This window comes from Hippoglossus hippoglossus, chromosome 5, assembly GCF_009819705.1.
Source record: "Hippoglossus hippoglossus isolate fHipHip1 chromosome 5, fHipHip1.pri, whole genome shotgun sequence".
Taxonomy (NCBI): Eukaryota; Metazoa; Chordata; class Actinopteri; order Pleuronectiformes; family Pleuronectidae; genus Hippoglossus; species Hippoglossus hippoglossus.
In genome coordinates, this window is record NC_047155.1 from 20,927,649 (window position 1) to 20,947,931 (window position 20,283).

Below are 20,283 nucleotides of genomic sequence, written 5' to 3' on the forward strand. Positions count from 1 at the left end.
AGCATCTTTGAAGTGCTTCACATGGGACCCGAGAGGCTTCACTTTAAGGAGGATAAATGTGTTTTTTAATAATCAAATACAACAGTTTCAGACAGAAGAGCCTATTAGTGTCTTGAATTGGAATGTTTTCCTGGAAACTGCTGGGTCCTCTTTCAACTACTAAAACCTGACTGTTGCCCCAGGCAGCTCCACTTCACTGCTTCTTCTCATTTTACGTCCTCTGTTTCTTTCCCTTTGTGTCTCTCCCCACAGCCTGTTTTCCCCCTTTCTATCATTCTTACCTTCTTACCTTTACTTCAACTTGCCATGTCGAAATTCACTTATGTCCAAGTTCACACTTTCTTTGTTGAGTGCATTCACACAAAGTATGACAATATGCAGTGCACTCTAAGTACAATGCTCAAATAACTGAGTCCGAAACAATCAACGCTTCCATGGTGTGTGAAACAGGGGGCGCACACAAGAAAGTGAAACGGTCACAGTCAAATGGGCAAAGCAGCCTGCAGATATTTTGGCAAACATCAATCCCAGTCAGTGCACAGCGGCGCAACACAAAATCATGCAGTGAGTACACTGGCCACACAGTGCACTACATGCAAGTGCAATAACTGATGTCTCTGATCTGAGGCTCTCCAAGGAGTCCATTGGGATTACACCATTTCAAATTGCATTTAGTGGTGTTACACTATAAAACCTGGTTTGGTTTTGGCTGTGCAAGGACAAAAACTCTCAATTTCAGTCAAATAATCACTGACACCAATAGGCACAGCACAGCATTGTACGGGAACTATTCCTCAGCATCAGCTCTTCTGGATGTGTGCTGCTGTTGGCAAATCTGATTTCGGAGCATAACACACTTGGTGAAAAGAGGGTAACAAAGTGAGATTTGGAAAAAGCACTTGAGATAATAAAAAAGCTCTGAATGTAGAGTACCACTGACCAATAATGCCTGGATCTGTCACAGTTTTCTGTATCAATACTTTGAACCCCAAACAGCCAAGAGATTAAATTAAATTAATATAATACAATTCAATATAACCGGTAGAAGGTTTTAGGGGGATTAGAGGGGATGCCGTCCCCTTTATACTAAAATTACCATAAAAACATCCCCTTTAATAGCCTGACAATTCTGCCATCCCCTTTTCAGCAGGCAGGCAGGATTCAGCATAAACTCCACTCTACAGTTCTCCAGTTTCCAACCATCTGACCATCCCCCTGTTAAGCATTACCAAATCGTCCACTCAATATAACATTTTTGTGATGGTTTGCATTTTTTTTCACAGACATAAAACATTGATCCTTTTTTTGGCCATTCACTGCCTACTTGTGCACATGTTTATATTTTTGGTATATTTTCTAATTTTCCTACAGTCACTGCCACAGATAAAGATAAAGTTGCTATGCCACTGATACTGAGTATCAGTATCAGTACCTTTTTTATAGATCAGTGTAAAAGCAAATTTACTCTACTAATCTCTTGTTAAAAACAAGTACAAACTAGCCTGTAAGTGCAGGGGGCTGCTGCCTTGTTGAAATTAGTTCCATTTCTAAGGTAATTCAATGTCTGTAGGAGATAGTGACATCTCTCCTTTTGCTGCACTCCCAAACGAGGATGACCATTAAGACAGACAGTGCCATAAGAGATTAACTACCCAGGGTAATCTGCTGCGAGTCTCAGTCTAATGTCCTGAATTGACACCCCCTTTAATAAGGCCTGAGTAAAATACGATCTGTGGCCCTTGAGGACTAAATACTCCGTACCAATATCCTCCACAACCACGCTTAGCCTTGCCAGGGCTCATCTCTTTGGACACTAAATCAGGCTAGCCTTTCAGGGACAGTGCAGACATATCTGAGACACACAGGTGGACTGATGTGTTCTGTAGTTTGCTGTAGTTTCAAGAGCTGGTCCAGACCAGCGCTGTCTCCAACAACAACACACTCATATGGAGTTTCTCAAGAGGATGCTGACTGAGGGTTTAGAACCAGCAGGTTGGGGATCCCAGATCAGTATGAGCAGGTTAGATTATAAAGCCGTTTTCAGAAATGACCTGTGGGTAAAATCCGGAGAATTGGCCACAGAGTTTACCCAGAGTTTGCCTTTAACACATGCACCACCCAGCGGGAGGTTTTCCGCACAGACGCGTTCAGAACAGCAACAAATCCTCTGCATTATTCAGGCGAGAGGTGGAGCAGCCTGGTGCAGCAGACTGAGACAGGAAGTGACGTATTAACTTTGATGCGGAGATCACGTGATCATTTTCAGCACTCGGCACCGTCGTTGGCTCTTATCCATACAAACTTGACACATTTGTCGGTGTCTTCTACGTGTGGAAAACTGCTTTTTCACCAGGAGATATTTGTTTTCTTTTAGTTTTTTTCATTATTTACGTCTCGTCGTGTTTTAAACTCACTTGGGGTGAATCCAGCGGGGGATCCTCTGCTGTGTTCTGTGGACTTTATATCTTGGGACCAGGCGGAGAAGGTCCGCAGAAACTACAGAGCATCTCACTCGGGCATTTGTGTTCACACATAAACTTCTTTTGGAGAAAATACAGAGGAACTGCAGAGTCCAGTGCATGTCTGAAAGCACCTTCAGAGTCTGTGATATGCTCCTTTTACAACACCACACAGGGTACACGGGGTGATGTGGCAGTCACAAAGCCTCTGTTGAAGAAGATGATAGATCATTCAAATAATTCAACAATTCATCTGCCATTTAATTCATAAACATGTGGCACTTTGTACAGCGAGCATGACAACTTGTAATGGTTTCCATCACGCTGTGGGGCAGACTATCACAATGTCGATTCAGCCCAGAAGCTTTACCACTCTGAGTGATGACTTTAAAACTCCTTTGTGTGCCTTGAATTCAAACTTCACGCACAACTGGAGCATCCACAGGTCTCCCAACAGGAACTGGACTACCTCCAACACAATCATACACTGTGCTTTGTCACTGTGGCTGCCCTCAGGGGAAGCTCAGTGTCAGTTTGTGAGTTTTTCACAGTGGCCCGCACATGCTGTACCTCTGCCAAACGTGGCCGGGCTGTCAGCCAGGTCAGATTTTCCCTGGACAAGAGGTTTGCCCCCATGTCCGTGGGTCCTGGGACTTGAGCTGTGTGCTGTGACAGAGGAACGTGCACTGCTCCACACTAACCATGTGCCAGATTGCCAGGGGGACTGATATCAGCTATTTGGGCCATGTGACCTGATGTTAGGACTCAATATTTTTAGTTTCATAACAAATCTGGGGAATTGTTTGTATTATTTTTATAATTCAATTAAAACTTATGTCAGTCAAGTGAAAATCTTGCTGGAAAATACAATTTACATCACTGACACCGTTCTAATAGCAGTGCCACCATTCGCTTTGTCAAATTCTTTGAGGGACTCTGGTGTTAAATCAACTGCTCATTCTTTCACTTTCTATTATTATAATTTATTCTAAGCTGAACTTGTTAACTGTAAACTGCAAGGCTGAAGAAATAACTTTTAGATGTGTGACGCCATAGAAACCAAGTGGAAGCCAGTTTATCGTCTTCTGACCAAAATCCTCTTAACAACCCAAAAAAATAGGCTTACCTGTTCATAAGTCTGGAATGTGAATCATCAGTTCTTTCCCACTGGCATGCCCACCCATAAAGAAAGCATTTTCATAGCATTCATTTCTGCTCGCAGGTTTCTGAGCCATCTGGTCAACTGCTGTGCTCTACTGCGTCTGGATTTAGGACAGCGAAAACACAGGCAGAACGAGAAAGCTGGAGCTGTATTTTCTCTGACGATTCCAAGCCACAGCTTTGGATGCAGAGCTCCCCTTTGTTTCCGGATCACAAAGTACTCGGATTGCAAACAGTTTTGATAACTAAAGGGAGATAGTGCACCATAACTCTCAAATTAAATATATATCCCTAGGAGGAGTGTTTTTATTTTTTGCCGTACTGTACGATTCCCCACATTACGAGCCCTTCATGCCAATATTTCAGCATCACACATACCGAGACGCTGCAAATAATTTTCGCTTATCGAGATAAATGCCCCTATGCTTTTACTGATAGGCATCTTATTTACTCAGAGGGGTAGACTACAAATTCCATGGCCGATTAACTTTTTTCTGTACTCTCACTACACTGTGTGCTGAAGGACTCGAGTCATTAAGTGCAGCCTCATGAGAGAAACAAAAACTGCTGCTCTTTTTTAGTGAGCTGCCGCCATCGAATTAGACAAGATGTGACTATGATGGGGCTTATTATGAAAGCAAAGTGAGGGAATTGCTTGCGACAAATGAATGAATGGAAAATATAACAAGGCTGATTATGTGTATTTGCTCATTACTGAAGGTTTTCAATGGGCTGGAGGGGCAGTTTTTTCTTTTGGAAAACAAAGTGCACCATACCCTGCACTATATGTATATCCGCTATCTTCTCTCTTTCTCTCCCTCTGTCCTGTGCTTCCTCTGGCCCTCTCTTTGATGTTTTGGATCAGTCGGCTGATTAACGTCTCGGCAGGCGTCTTAAATGAGTGAATTTTTCATCTTAACTGCACCAAGTTGGATCCAGCTGGCTGCAACGCACTTTGAAGCAGATCTGTTTCATCTCTCCATGTCAAATCTTCACATCCATCGCGATCAAGGGGTGATAAATATGGGTTATATACAGTACCTGTGAAGAATATCTTAAGTCTGCAGCCCTTATATACACCACAAGTCGATATGCTAAATGCAACTTTTTTTATTGTACCTGACCTGTAGAGCAAATCAGCTCTGTTTATAAACTGAATGCAGCTATACAGAAGCACAGATGTTGTTATTAAATTGCGGGGTGGAGAAAAATCAATGTGACACTTTAGCTTGAAATGGTCACATCTAAGAAGTGTGACCCTTCGTTTTACTGCTCACGTAGTTCTGCATCAGCCCCCGTGCTGCTCTCACTGTAGGTTTCCTTTGTCTTAGTGTCACGGCCTCTTCCTTTCTGCTCCTCTGCAGTGAACACACATCTCCCCTTCAAGGACTGTGGCCAATGACTCACTGAGAAGCTGTAACTTCATCTGCTGTTCGCTTCACTTCTTTTACATATTCAGGCAACCACAAATATGTCGTGTGCCTTTCTGTGTCTCCATCCTACACTGTCTCATCGTCTTTTACCCTTTCACTCTAACATCTATCCATCCACCAAAGTCACGAACAAAGTCATTAGGTGTGTGTGCTTTAAATGAAACCTGTTATTTGGAGATAAGCTGTGTCCTTGCTGACTTACATGTTTCTGTTATACAACGTTTTCCTCCACTCTATAAGACCTCGGGTGTTGGGGAATTTGTTGGCACGGTTTCTCATATCAGAGCGAAAGATATTTTAACAGTTTTTAGAAGGAGGCTTTTTTGTGTTGTTTTTCTGAGAGTTTGCCAAGATACATACTACTCTCATGTTTCAGCAGGAGGGAGAAAAAGCCGGAGGGAAATCAGCTTAATTTAGCATAAAGAGTGAAAACACGAAGACGCAACTCAACTGGCACTGTACAAAGTTTAAAAAAGAAACATAAGCTCATTAATTAACAGAATTTATATTGTTTGTTTAAAAGTAAGACCAACAATTTGTGGTCTCTTGGGGAGTTACCATCGATTATAACCCTGAATATTGGAGAGTGTGATGGAAATCTGGAAATACAAGAGGCTGGAAACACCAAAGTTATCCACGTGTATTTTAATCGGGGCTTTCTGCAGAAAGGATCAACACAGAGAGTCACCAGGATCTCAGAGTGAAGATGCAGGACACTCAAATGCAAGCATCTTATATAGGAGGACTAAGGCTGTCTTTCAGAACCAGTTCAGACTGGTTCTGTAGGCGCAGGAGAGAGAGGAATCTAAACACAAACAACTGATTTACATGTGTTTCCTAAGGAGATAAGCAGACATACATTCCGTTCTTTGGAGGGTAAATAAGTGGCAAAAGGGTCTGGCAGTTTTCAGGTCATACACAGTTCAGACCATAAAACAGCTCAGGTCATAAAGGTCTTTAGACAAGGCTGCAAAAGTTACTCTTCAACTATAAAATAGGTTTCAACCACACTTAGTTAATTTTTCCAGTACAAGAGGAAACCTGATAAAAGGACCACTGCTCCTTTCCCTGTTTTTGGAAAAAAGGGAAACACTATTCTTAGTTCTGAAAGGAAAGTATCCCTGAGATACTATAAACCCAAAGAGAAGTTGAAAAATGAAAGAACATTTAATAATCCCACCTTTGTGTAGCATGTCGGTCAAGTAAATGGTCTGTATTTATATAGTGGTTTTACATAGCCTAAATGACCACTTAAAGCTTTTTACACTACCATCCACCATTCATAGTCCCATTCACCTGTTCACCCTCACAATCATACCATTCATACACTGTCTGCAGAGCTGTCAGGGGCATTATTTTGTCCAATTTTTATTGTCTTGTCCAAAGACACTACGCAATGCAGACTGGAGGATCTGGGGATCAAACCACCGACCTTCTAGTAAGTGGAGTAAAGAGGAGCCTCTCTACTTTCTAAGCCACAAGTCATGTAGCCACACATCAACCTGCAAGGATCTTGAAAGTGGTCGATAACTGTTACATTGCCTGTAACTGTGTTGACCTCTTAACACATGACTCTGGTCTGAGCTTGTTTCTATCGTGAAAACATCAGGGAACACGTGTTTTAACATGTCACCTTTATTTCCTCCAAGACACTGTACACTCCACACATTCGCTAGCCTAGCAACATTAGGTCTACTACCACCAAAAAGAATACCCAATGTTTTGAACACACAATTGCCTTAGTCTTCGAATGTAAAAGGCTCTCAACTTATTTAAAAACCTGAGATTCGATTTGATCATTTCATCCATCCTATCAGAATTATTCTATTCGGCGGTGATACAAATGTTTAGACACACTCTTTTTTTTAGAAGCAGTAGATACCATGCCACCATTGTGTGGGTAATTTAGATAAGATAATCATATACATATCTAAAAAAGACTGTGGTTTGAATTTCACATATTCAATTTTATATTTACTAGTTATATTAGAAATAAAACCTCTGGAGTGAGAGAAATAAAATCTACTGTCTGCCGTATAATTGCCCGCTGTGCCAAGGACATAGTTCAGCACTGCTTTTTATAGAGACAGAACTTTGCTCTTGGTCATAATGTCCCACTTGTCCCTCATTAGATTCTAATGGCTTCTGACATTTCAATCTTTATGTGTTGGAAAAATATAGATATGCTGCAGTTCATGCCCTCTCAAACCTACAGTTCTCTCAATGTATTCAGATACTTTTTCATTCTGGCCTTCATTTGCAGAAAGAGCCGGGGGCTTTTTCTCCCAGCTGTGTGCAAACAGTTATTTACTGTTAATAGAAATACCTGGTGAAGGTTCAGGAGCTTTGCTTAAGCCTCTCGTCTTCCCGAGACATTTTGTTATGTTATGTAGCAGTTTCCTGTCAATGATATAATTCTGCTGCATACCACAATGAAGTACGCTACGGGGAAATTGTCATAATAACATTTGACTTTATTCATATAGCACTTTTCTTAACAATGTTACAAAACGCTTTACAAGGAAGAAACAATAAGAATAAAATAATTAAACAGCAATAAAATAGACAGAAGATGAAAAGAGGCTGGAATTGGTCTTAATTCAATGCATAGCGAATTCCATAATGTGTAATATTAAATCTATATCTGAATGAATACAAGGTAAGATACACAAATGATACATTTTCACAACATCTTTTACAGACCATGTTATTATTATCATGACATGCATCACGTTTCTCCAATGCAGTGGCTTGTATACTGGTACTCTGGTGATGCGGCTGACGTCAGATGGTAGTGATGGTGACTCACAGCTTAAACAAATCCACACCTTTGCTTACACAGCTTTTGTGTGCATTTACCCTGACCATGACCTGACAGGAGGACAGCCAGAAGAGGCCCCCTTCAGGGACATGACTCCACTATTTTGTGTTATTGTCTTTTATCACAGAAAAAAATAATTGGTGTCAGGAGAATTCTTTGATTAATTAATTAAGTTGTTGTCTTTTTGGTATTTATGAATTGCCTTTCAGTCCTGATAAAACATTCCCACGGGCGAAACACAGCCAGGAGGTTCCCTTCCCCTTCCTTATTATGCACTTCATCATATTTCCAATCTTGGGAACATAATTGGAGTAGATTAGTTAATACATTTTTCCTATAGTCTGTGTCTTGTGTTGCCCACATTAGATCAATCATGTTAATCACACTGGATTATAGATAGACTTTGCTTTTACATGAAGCCCGGTACGCATCATCTCATAAAACAATTGCTTATGTCGCCACTTAAACGATCGGTGGGACCTTGATTAATCCAGGGACTGTCAGTGTTTTATGTGCCTTATCTGCATCTTTAGTCTTGTATTGAATTTTTCAGACACTCTTGAGTACACCGTGCTTATAAATACTGTAGCGTGCATAGCAGAAATGAATCTGACCTCTAGTCGATGCAGTTAGACGCAGGCATTTAGCCCGAGGCATTCATCAGGACTTTTGCAAGCAGGATTCAGTTATAGTCCCACTCAGCTGAGGATGAGCAGAGACGACATGAGCACAGAACATTTCAGGCATAACCTTGTTAAGGTCTGAGAGCAGGCGCAGGGAATCAGAAATTCACTTAACTATCAATCTGCTGCAATAAAACTGATGTGACGGAACTACGTGGAAAATGCAGATTACCTCGTATTACAATACATCTGTCACCACCATAGCCTGACTTTATTGGGTGAACAACACGACTTTGTTCCGATTCATGCAGAAGTGCACATGTATAGATTCTAACAATGTAGCCCATGGCATTCGATGGCAGACTGGTACGGCTGCATGTTACATACAGTATACCATATACAAAGGCTAAACTATATATAACACCAGTTACACTTTGTGTTGCAGCCACATTTTGAAAACATGGTGACTATAGAGACAAGAGCTGTCACAGGTTTAATGGAGATTTGAAACCAAATAATAATCAGCTGTTGTATGTTAAATGTGTATATTTTGTATAAATACAGTTTTCCTATCGCCCATGGCTTTTTAGATCTACACATCTCACAGATAAAAATATATCCTAACTGCTGTTGCTTCTGACACCTTAACTTAATCATATTAAAATGTATTATTCCAGCCATACACACAGTAATCTTTCTCTTAATTACCCGAGGGATAGACAGAGTTAGACGAAAGTCAGTGCAGAAGTTTGACATCAGAATGATACTTTGCTCATGGCATGGTGGACAGAGGCGTTAGGTTGACCTTCTGTCAAATGTGTTTTTTCTCTGCAGCCCCTGCAGATAAACCTAATTTTATCTTTTCAGTCAGCTGCACCAATGTGTCATGTGTTGGCGGCAAAGAGTCAAGTGAGGGCTAAAATAGTTGAAAAGGGCAAATTAAACTCAGTGGGTTCTTCAAGGAGGTCGTTGTTGTTCTTGCAGTATCACCGTTGCTTTTTTTTCTTTTCTAAACATAAGTCTTTAGTCCATTTTCAAAGGAAACACAAACAGGGCACAGAAATAAAACAAGAGAACAGTTCAGATCACCTCAGGGAGCACAAAGTGGTAGTTTGGCTCACAGTGATTACAGGTTTCCTGAATGTGCTGGGTCAGCTCCCCAATTTTCACAGGAGGAATAGATGTGTGTGAGATTACTAAAGCTTAAGTGCCTCGATACAAACACATATTTTTTCCCCCTGTGGGGAGCTTGACCACTTCTGGAGGTGTAGAACAATGTTTTGATGAGCATGTCCTGTATTGCTTGTATCTGATGTTCTGCCACAAGATCATTCACACTTCAGTCAGGTGCAGTAACAGTGCACATGTAAAAAGGAAGCCAGTGTAAATAATACAGGTTTTAAAACAAAAGTATACTGATAATATAACTTGAAGTGTGCTTTTAAAACGTGCAGCACAAACTGTATGACAACACAACTCCACTTTCTCCCACTATCCAGAAATGAAGCTAAAATATCCTGGATAAGAACGCCGGCATCATATTGGGGGGTGGAGCTATGGTAGTGAGATCCCATCAAGCACTCAACGAATCACAACTCTGCTGTCAACCATACCGTTTCACCCTGTTTTTATTGTATCAAATACCTCATTAAAACCCAACTTAGCAGTAAAATGAACACTTGAACAAACAGTGTGATACCATCTTTGAGAGAATGAATTTAACGTGTACTTTGACTTTTTAGTTTGGCCCATGTCCCATCCACTAACATAGAGAAGGCAGGGTTTATGACCTATACAGCAGCCAGCCACAAGGGGATAACCAAACACTTTGGCTTCACTTTTGGGGAGTAGTCATGTCGTCCATCTTTATATACAGTCTATCATGCCCATGGGCTGATCTGTTTCCCCTCCAGGGAAGTGTTCTCTCGTACCACCGGGCAAATCGCAGCTGCATACGCCCGAGATTGATTAATAGACCATTTTGAACCACACTCCTCGTGCAGCAACCTTCTTTCTTCCCTTTCTTCCTCTTCAATTGAACGAAAGGTAAAGCAAAACTGTTTTGATTTTAGGTTGTTCTTATCACACTGAGAAAGTTTGGTTTTAATTATTGAATTTATGCTCAAAAAACAGCTGAGACAGCTGATGAGCATGTGTATTGGCAGGACCTCAATACAGCGGCTTCAACTCCCCCCCCGATCTCTAATGCGGAGACTCCGGCTCTACATCCACAAGATGGCAGAGGTCGTATGTGGGATATTTTGGTTTCATTTCTGGATAGTGGGAGGAAGAGGAGATGTGTCATCCATGATTATAGACCGTCCTCGGCTTAGACCTTTTAAAATAGATCCCTTAGTGTCTACATGACATGCTAGCGCCTTCTGTGACGCTGCACTTGAGCGCAGCAGGGTTTTTAGCTAACGCCACTATGTGAACATGTGTTCATGAAAAATGCTACAATACTGATGTATGCAGCTGAGACTATTGGGAATGTCAGTAGGAGTACCACACAGTCTCAAACCACATCATTATTATGCAGTATTGGAAAAGAAAGTAAATCCACCACTTGAGTGTTGAACATTTTCTACATTCATCTTCAGTAATGTTTTGCCTGTATTTGGCAGCTGCTTGACAGTTTAGTTTTGTTTGTCTTCAGCTTATTTCTCAATATCAATGTGAGTTGGTGAAGAATCCTGTTTTCACTATAAAGCCCCTGTTTTATTTAGGTTCCTAATTTTGATGGATCAAAATATTTTCAGAGACATTTTTCCTGTTTTCATTCTCACAACGTTTACTTTCCCTCTGTGCCTAATTAACACTCACAATTTAAACAGATGAGAGCGACGGCATCTGTCTCCATTGAAGTCTAGTTTAGTGAACCTAATATTAAAATATTGACTGAAATGTGTTGAACTCCCCCACTTTCAGCACATTCAGTTGTCGGTCTCCTTTATGTTTGTTGCACCACTTTTTCATCCTGAGCTATTTGTTTACTTATAGTTTTTTTCAGTTTTGCGTTTGTTGCGTGTTTGAAACATCATCACCACGGCCAATCGCCCGTAGTGAATCCTCCATAGAATCTACTGCTTTTTTCTCAAATACCCTCACTCTGACATTGCCTGGAGTTTTTGCTAAGGGTCTGGAAGGAGCCACTCTGGAGCCTCTCTCTCAAACATTTGCACTCTCACAAACAGCCCCTCCGGAGATTGTCAGGAGATTATTTGCAGTTCAGTGCATGTCTGAAAGCAGCTATAGAGAGACAAACAACCATTCACTCTCGATAAGGTCCCATGTAAATGTCCCCCTAAGACACTGAAACAGACACAAAATGTCTGCATGATACACAGCTGAGATTGTTTTGTCTCTTTTGAGGTCATTCGGAGTCTCTGTGGATGTTTTATGTCTCTTTGTGGTCGTTTAGTGTCTCCATGGAGTCAAATCAAGTCAGTATTATTTATGTAGCCCAATATCACAAATCATTTTTCACCAGGGCAGCATTAATAATTGTACACAAGCTGATTAAATTTTTTGCCTTCTGCTCTGGAGCTTTAAATTATGTCTTTATCTTTGAATTCTGTCTAGACAGTACATCACATTATGATGCTCAGTGGTTGCAAAGAAATCCCAATGTGTCTTTTTAAAACGAGCAACAGTTTCTCTTTGCTCAGTCTTAAGCACTTTGTCAAGGTTCTGAAAAGGGAACAGATTTAAATTCTTTTAAATTTAATAGACACTTTTATTATTCAGAGTGGAGTATCGGTGTGATTCACAGTGCATTTTTAATCTGGCCCAGTTCCGGCCCACATACCGAATGAAAGGAATGATGGCACTTGTGCGGTCTGCTCCCGTTTGTCAGATCTAGGCCACAAATAAGCCATAGTAATACCACATGTCAACCAAAAAAGAACTACATTAACTAGAACTGGTCCAAATATGGGCCACAATCCTTTTTAGTCTGGCCCAGATTTGGTCTACATTAAATATCTTTATCCATGTACAAAACAATATAGTTTCTTGGCACAGTAATATTTTTTCATGTTCCCAATGTAGGAAAGCATCCAGGGTTATTCACCAGCGGTGCAGCAACAGCTGACCTCATTTAACCAATGTTGTGGCAGATTTTAGTGTCTTAGCGCTGTGCAGATTATGCAATTTAAAGCCCTTTTTCAACTTTCCACAGAGACTTTTTTTAGGCTCCTCTTTTCTTGCTTTTATCTCAACTCTTTGTTTCGTTCTCCGGGCACAAATCCACATTTGGGAGAAGTAGGCTGGAAATAAAGGAGACGGGGGATTATTGTGTCTGTGAATTTAAAGAGCGCCGGCGAAGCAGACTTGTTTCAATTTTGGGTTAAGACAGAACCTTTCACAAGACATGACAGAGTGCTCGAAGTTTATAGTGCCAAGAAAAAAGAAAGATAATAGATTATGGAAGATAATGGAGGTAAAAAAATATATAGAAAGTTGCTGTAATTTCTAAACCATTTATGTCATATTTAGATAATGACATGACATTCATTGTGGGTTTGGAACATTTTCTACTTATTAGAATAAAATAAATAAACCATTGACTAATTTTAACGAATTGTTGATGTTATAGAAGATGCTGTTTTTTACAGGACCTACAGTAATGAATATATTGGCATTATTATCTAGTAATGTATTAATCCGTGCAAAGAGCCGTTGTTGCCATTTAGCTATTTAATGACTTGTTAGCGTTTACTAAGCTCGTTTCATGTTTCTTCTTACATTAAACTAAATATGGAATTTAGATGATTTATTGCCAATATTACATTTACAATGGGGCGATAACTGGCTCTATTATTATATGACATATGTAAAGACTAATGAGCCATACAAACTTGATCACATTCATCCGAATACCGTGAGGTGCATGGGATACTAATGAGTTAAGAAATTTCAAAGGTATGATCCATAAGCGTGATCCAAATCGATAGATTGATTTAGCAACATTGTGCTCCCACACAAGGTCAGCATTGATGTATATTAATCCTTTAAACCTCTGAACATGTGTGGACATATAATCTTTGCTGTGTAATCTCATGTACGGTTTCATTCTTTCATGCATCGCAGACGCCATCATTTAGTGTGCATCCCATTAGGAAGATTATGTATTATTGTAAACAGCCCACACACATGCAAATAATCCCCCACCTCGGCTGCACCCGGCTCACACCCCCAAACACTGATGATTACTCAGTGTTGCCCAAGAAAGTAGTCACCGTGACACTGCAACAAAAAGTTGCTTAGCAAGGACATTTTACATGTCTCTGTCAAATTAATGTCAACAGTGGGTGTTATTTTTTACTGTTATTTTTCTCTCCTTTAGTCCTGTCCTTCCCTGTGCTGTCTTATTCTCTTCTCTACTGTCCTATATTCTCCTCTTCTCTTCTGTCCTCTCCTCTCCTTTTCTCTCCTGTCCGCTCTGTCCTCTCTTCTTCTCTCCTGTCCTCTTCTGTCCTCTTTTCTCTTCTTCTCTCCTCTCTTCTTCTGTCCTCTCCTGACTTCTTCTGTCCTCTCCTCTTCTCTCCAGTCCTCTTCTATCCTCTCCTCTCTTCTTCTCTCCTGTCCTCTTCTCTCCTCTCCTCCTCTCTCCTGTCCTCTTCTGTCCTCTCCTCTTCTCTCCTATCCTCTCCTCCTCTTCCCTGTCCTCCTCTCCTCTCTCCTGTCCTCTCCTTTTCTCCTCTTCTCTCCTGTCCTCTTCTGTCTTCTCCTCTTCTGTCCTGTGCTTTTGAGTTTGGACTTTTCAGTCCTTTCTGATCCCATTTTACACCAGTATTGTCAAACATACGGCCCACAGCCCAGAACCCACCCACAAAAGGTTTTCATTTCAGCCCCCTGGATGACTTTGTGTGAACGTTGAAAATAATGCGAGGCAGCTGAGAAGATGAATAGATAAATGATTTAGTAGCCGAGGAACTAGCAGTCTGATTTTAGTAGGCGAGAGATCAGGCTAGCTCCCTTATTGTTATAGAGCACACTTAATATACAGGGGTAGATTCAAGGTGCTGTACAGGCGCACTAATACAAAAACAGACGACAAAATTAAAAGAAATTGATTTAAAATCAGCTGAAGGGTGGAGAGAATGGCATACTAAAAATCACTCCTGTAAATGTACTCTTTTGGACTTTTTGAATTAAAGTAAATTACGGAGTCAGGCAGTTAAAATGCTCTGAGTAAACATTACTATGTTACATTATAGCTATGTTTAGGCTAGCAGGTGTATGACACACACACACACACACACACACACACACACACACACACACACACACACACACACACACACACACACACACACACACACACACACACACACACATCATTGATAATTACAAGTCTATGGACAGCATAGTAAGTGCTCATAAACTGTGTTAGCTGCATATATCAATTGACCACTTATAGACATAACAACAGAACAAAGCAACAGAAAAGATGGAGATGTATGAACAACATTAACTCCACAGCGGCTACAGGAGACAAACACAGTGCAGTAGTTGTCAATACTCTGCTCTGTACAGTGACTTACGACGAACACAGTCTGATGTAACTCCAGCTGCTCTGCTCGTTCATTCTCAGTGTAAAATATAAACACATCACTCAGGCTCTTCCCTGTCTTGCTCTGTTTAATCCCTTTCTCTCCTCTACTTTCCTTGACCAATCTTTTTCTACCTTGTCCCATCCTGCACTGGTTCTGTCTTATCCCAGGTCCTCATTTACTGTTCTGTCCTGTCTTTCCACATCCTGCACTGGCCTTGTCTGTCCCAGCTTGCCATACGATGATCTATCCTCGACTGTCCCGTGTTGTCCTTTCCTGCCCTATCTTGTACCATCTAGTGTCTCTCTAGGTTTAACATGAAATGCGAAAACATAAGATTTGTGTATTTCTCCTGCCGATAATGTGTCGTATTGTATGCATGCCAAATATTTTGTGCATGTGCACCAAACTAAACGCAGCTGAGCCACCACAGCAGATCAAAAGCTTATCCCCGTGTCAAAGAAGGGACTGTCTCATTCTCCTCAATCCACGGGGATTGCAGAAATTAGATTAATGACAGACAGAGTGGGTGCACAAATGTGTTTGTACCCTGACTTATCTCCAATGACAACTGGGAGAGAATGGCTTTTTTTTTGTAGGTATTCACTAACTTTGCAGATGCACGTTACGTCACCGGGTCAGCATGGAAAGTGGGCCAGGCTTTGTGCACGATGCTCTGTTTTTTAGTGCCATTATGAAATACACTCAAAAGAGGAAAACAGTGTCCGAGGGTCACAGCAGTGGTGATATAACCAGCGAAATCAAAGCAGTAAGTAGTTCCTCATCGAGGTTATGGCTGTTTGGACACTGCTTTTCTAATACAAGGTACATTGCACTACATTAGAGTTCTGCCCCCTCAAAGCGAGGGATTAGAGCTCAGTGACACAGTGCGAGGGGTAACTCAAGTTTCTCTGCCTCAAAAATCTCTCTCTCTCTCTCTCTCTCTCCCCCTCACACACACACACTCACAAACTCTCTCCATCTCTAAATCTCCCTCTGGGTAATCAGTCAGTGTGTATTTTTAAATCTGTCACTAATCTCTATTATTGGCATAACACACTGGACAAGGTTAGCTTTCATACTTTGGGTATCTGCGATGCAGTTAAATGCACAAACACACAAATGTATACAAATAATCTAAAGAGGACATTTCTCCAATTTGCACAAACCCTCCTCACAAACAGCTTTTCAGTGGAAAATCGGGGGCGATGTTGCGATGTCCTCAGCGTGACACGTACAGATGACTAAACAGATGCCACAGACGACGTCTCTGTGGAGTTGGCGGAGTTGAGGTCGTCTGAAAAATGACAGCATTTGGCTGTGTGTGTGTGTGTGTTGGGGGGGCAGTAATCATCTAATGATTTCAATGCTACAATAGGAAAAAAAACCGCACTGCTTTATATTTGATTCAGCAGTATATATGAATTGTGCTGAGAAGTAATCTTGAAAACCATGAAGCTGCGTAGTCAGTTCATTTTATTCTGGATCTAGTTTTAACTGACACATTTTTCATCAGAAGATGTATTCAGTGTCTTAAAAAGAAAATGTCTCTCTAACTCGTCCCTGTTTGCTTTTGTCTTGGTGCAGGAGACGCTGCAGTCCTTCACCTTCCTCGTCTTTGTGGCCGTCTGCATCCTGGGATCCAGCTACCTGTATGTCGTCCTCCCCGAAACTAAAAATAAAACGTTCATGGACATCAGCCAGAGCTTTGCCAAGATCAACAAAATCCCTGCCTCCTCCCCCAGCCATGAAATGGAGCTGGATCTGTGCATTAAGCCGAAAACAAGTGAACAAGTCCAGATTGTGAAGACGGAGAGTTCGTGTTGTATTGTGGGGGAATCAGGTTTGAAAAGATAAACTGAAGATATTTGCCGTTTTTACATATTTATTTTATCACAGTGATTAGTGAAATTAAATGCTATGCTTTTTTGATATTTTGTATATTTTGTATGTTTTTTTATCACTGGAATATTTAGGAATAATACAGAATTTCAGTTTACAGCAATTAGTAAAATAAAACAAACCAACTGGATGCTCACTTTTTATTAATCAATATTCATTATATAACAATAATGAATTAGAGCAACCCTGGAAGGTTTGCATAAAATGTTGTTCTAAAGGGAGTCTCAATACAATATTAAACTTAATAGTTAGTGTTGGTGTAACAGTAAACAAACAAACTAGAATAACACGTAACTCCTCCAAGGTCCAACAGTCCCCTTATGAAACCACATTTCATCAAGATCCATTCATTATTCTCTGGGAACTCAAGGATAATGTTGAAAAACATTATCGATATCAACACCAAAATGTAATGGGTTCTTCTCTGACCCATACCGCGTCCTTCCACATTTCGAAAAAACGTAACCTCCTTTGAGCAGGTAATGATCTTAAAGAAACTAAAATGATCTTTTAAATTCAATACAGGTGACCTATTTCACATCACATATAGTCATTGTCAAAATAAAGATATTGCTGATAGTAGTTTTTTAAAGAATAAAATTTGCTATTTTAAGGCAAAACAGACAACCGCTTGATCAAAAGGAGGCTGACTATATTTCATGAACCAGACAAGCTGCCGCAGCGTCTCTTTATCTCGGTCAGATTTCATCTTTGTGGCTGTCCCAGAGCAGCTTCATAATGAGAGTGGGAGAGGGAGGGGGTGCAGACGTGTCTGAGGAGAGACATATTTTGCAGGATTATAACCCTAATACTGATGTCTTGCTGAACCTCCTAATATAGACAACGGGAGAGAGAGCTCACGTTGCAGAGTAAAGCTGACAGGGACAGTCTTTTGGAGCCTCTCCAAATCTGAAAAGAGCCAGGGCTACTTCCCACCAGATGGCGGGAGCCAGCGGAGAAGTGATCTGAACAGAGGCAGACAAGCGTAGCATTGGCTAGCAGTCACAGTTTGCTCCGCAGTAGGGTGTACTCAATATTTCAAAGTCCACTGCCTGCAGGGCTAACATCACACCCGCTCCTCTCACACAGACAAAGGTGTGTGTGTGTGTGTGTGCTTTGCTGTGATACAGGCCACCCAAGTATACAAATGACATTGTAGAAGAGAGAAATTTCCATCCATCATCCCTTTCAGTTTAATTCCTGGTCATATCCAGCGCATATTACCGACACACAGGCTTGGGAGTGAGGAGAATAACAAGTGCAAGTGTTGATCGTTGCTCTGTTCCAGTATGTGACTCTCGAGGAGTCATATTCTCATCACTGTTAGTTAGTGGGTAATTGACAGAGAGCTTTGCTTGTTATTGCTGCTGTGAGAGTAATTATGTTGCATCATATGCGCAAAGACATAAATTCCATATATTTAATAGGATGCACTGCATGGTCAGACTGTGTTTGATAAATTGCTGCTCGCCCAAACTCTTAAATATCCTCCCAGGAAATTAAATGAGCTTCCCATTATGCGTTAAGGAGGAAGTTGGCAAAATGATTGTGTGTGTGTGTGTGTGTGTGTGTGTGTGTGTGTGTGTGTGTGTGTGTGTGTGTGTGTGTGTGTGTGTGTGTGTGTGTGTGTGTGTGTGTGTGTGTGTGTGTGTGTGTGTGTGTGTGTGTTTGTAAAGCAAAGACAGGAAATGGAAATTTTTGCCATATCAACCAGCATAGAAAACGCTACAGCCTCAATGATGAGTGGACCATTTTGCGCCGTGTGTCTCCTTTTCTTCTGTGAAAAGTGAAAACCAAACAGGTGCCTTTGCTCTGCTCGTAATGCAGAAGGCTGCCTCGCTCAGTAAATCGCATGCTTTTCAAATACAAAAGAATATGCAGGTTTCTTTTATTGTCCCCTTTTCTATGTAAGCTACTCCAGAGATTAGGGGCAGCCACTCACTCCGGTGAGTAGAGCCTTTCGGGAAAGAGCTGGGGCGCGGGACGACAACGGTCGCCCCTCTCGTCTCTCGCACCGCATGTTTGTGGAGAACCTGTTGCTAAACGTCTCGCAGACGACCTGATTCTGGGTCAGGGTTTCGTGCGTAGCAGAGCAGCTCCCTCGTTGCGATCTATTATAAGTCAGCCCTTGATCCAAGCTTTTGTCGTGCTCCTCCAGCACAGGACATTCCCCTCTCTCTGGTGCCAGCAGAGTACCAGGGGCCTTCTAGTTTTGAGCAGAGATCTCGTGACATATGGATGCATCAGGTTGGACGACCTCAGTGCTGGGGATGAAGTATGAAGATGCAACAGTTTTGTTACATAAAGTGTTGCCACTCTGTTTGAAATCTTTAAAAAAAACTCAGGATGATGTTTACTAGGATTCGGCCGTTTCGATCATCTGTTTGTACACAGCTGAGTATTTGACATCTCTGCCAGTGTCTTTTCTGCATGGACTGAGTTCCCGCAGCAGTGGAGGATTAACCCACTTCAGTTTCTGCCTGCCTGCTGAATTCACCAATCTGCCGGATTTAGCCTCACCATCTGATCACCAGTAATGGAAAAGAAGCGACAAGCAATAAATAGTTTATCCTTCGAATTACTAGTGTCACAACTGTAATTTCTCTTTGGTGCGTCAATCATCGGTATCTCATTCGCCATCATTGTTGTTTTTCTCTCAGTGGAGGGAGCACAGTGATTCAGTGTCGAGACATTGCACCATATCCTAATTTGTTTTGGGGAGAAATAGCAGATAAATTCAGGTTTCTCAAACCTTGGCTAGTTCATCCAGTTATCTGTGATATGAAATTTGCATGCATGAGATTTTCCAAACGAACCTGAAACACACATAGACAGATTTATTTCCATCACCATGATACAGTCTTGGCATTCAAAATTACATGCACAACTCTTGTTGCAAAGACCTGCTGCATCCTTGCCTCCCACACCTGTATCTCTCTGCACTTTTCTATTTGTGCGATATATTCATCATCTGACCTTCTTCTCTCAGCCTGACCAGAGAGTTCATTTGAGCCCTGTCTCCCAGCAGGAGCGTTTCAGGCTGTTCTCGGTTCTGAGGATTTCAACTTGTTTGTGGTGGCTTTAGCTCCAAGACCTTTGTTGACATTTGCACTTAATAAAACAGTGATTTGGCTAAAGGGCCCCTCAACTGGCAGCTCCATTAGAAGGCTGCTGTGCCTGAAGCATCTGCTTTCTCCTTCAGTCTCAGTGCTGCTGGTTTACCACGAGTGAGCTTGAGTACTTTACACACCCTCGGGATAATATTGAGACACTATATGTGTCTGGGAGTTTGTTACCTGTGTGTGTAAGTGTGCGAGCGAGCATCTA

At 41.3% G+C, this 20,283-nt stretch overlaps 1 protein-coding gene across 4 annotated transcripts in view; it reads left to right on the forward strand.

The window, feature by feature from the left end:
* slc2a9l2 (solute carrier family 2 member 9, like 2) overlaps positions 1-17,086 on the forward strand; it is a 127,028-nt gene extending 109,942 nt beyond the window's left edge. For all 4 annotated transcript variants that reach the window (XM_034586554.1, XM_034586557.1, XM_034586558.1 and 1 more), the window contains one exon: positions 16,642-17,086. In XM_034586554.1, the coding sequence (XP_034442445.1) occupies positions 16,642-16,911 (270 nt within the window). In that variant the 3' untranslated portion in view covers positions 16,912-17,086. The remainder of the gene's footprint in view (positions 1-16,641) is intronic.
* Positions 17,087-20,283: the final 3,197 nt, after the last annotated feature.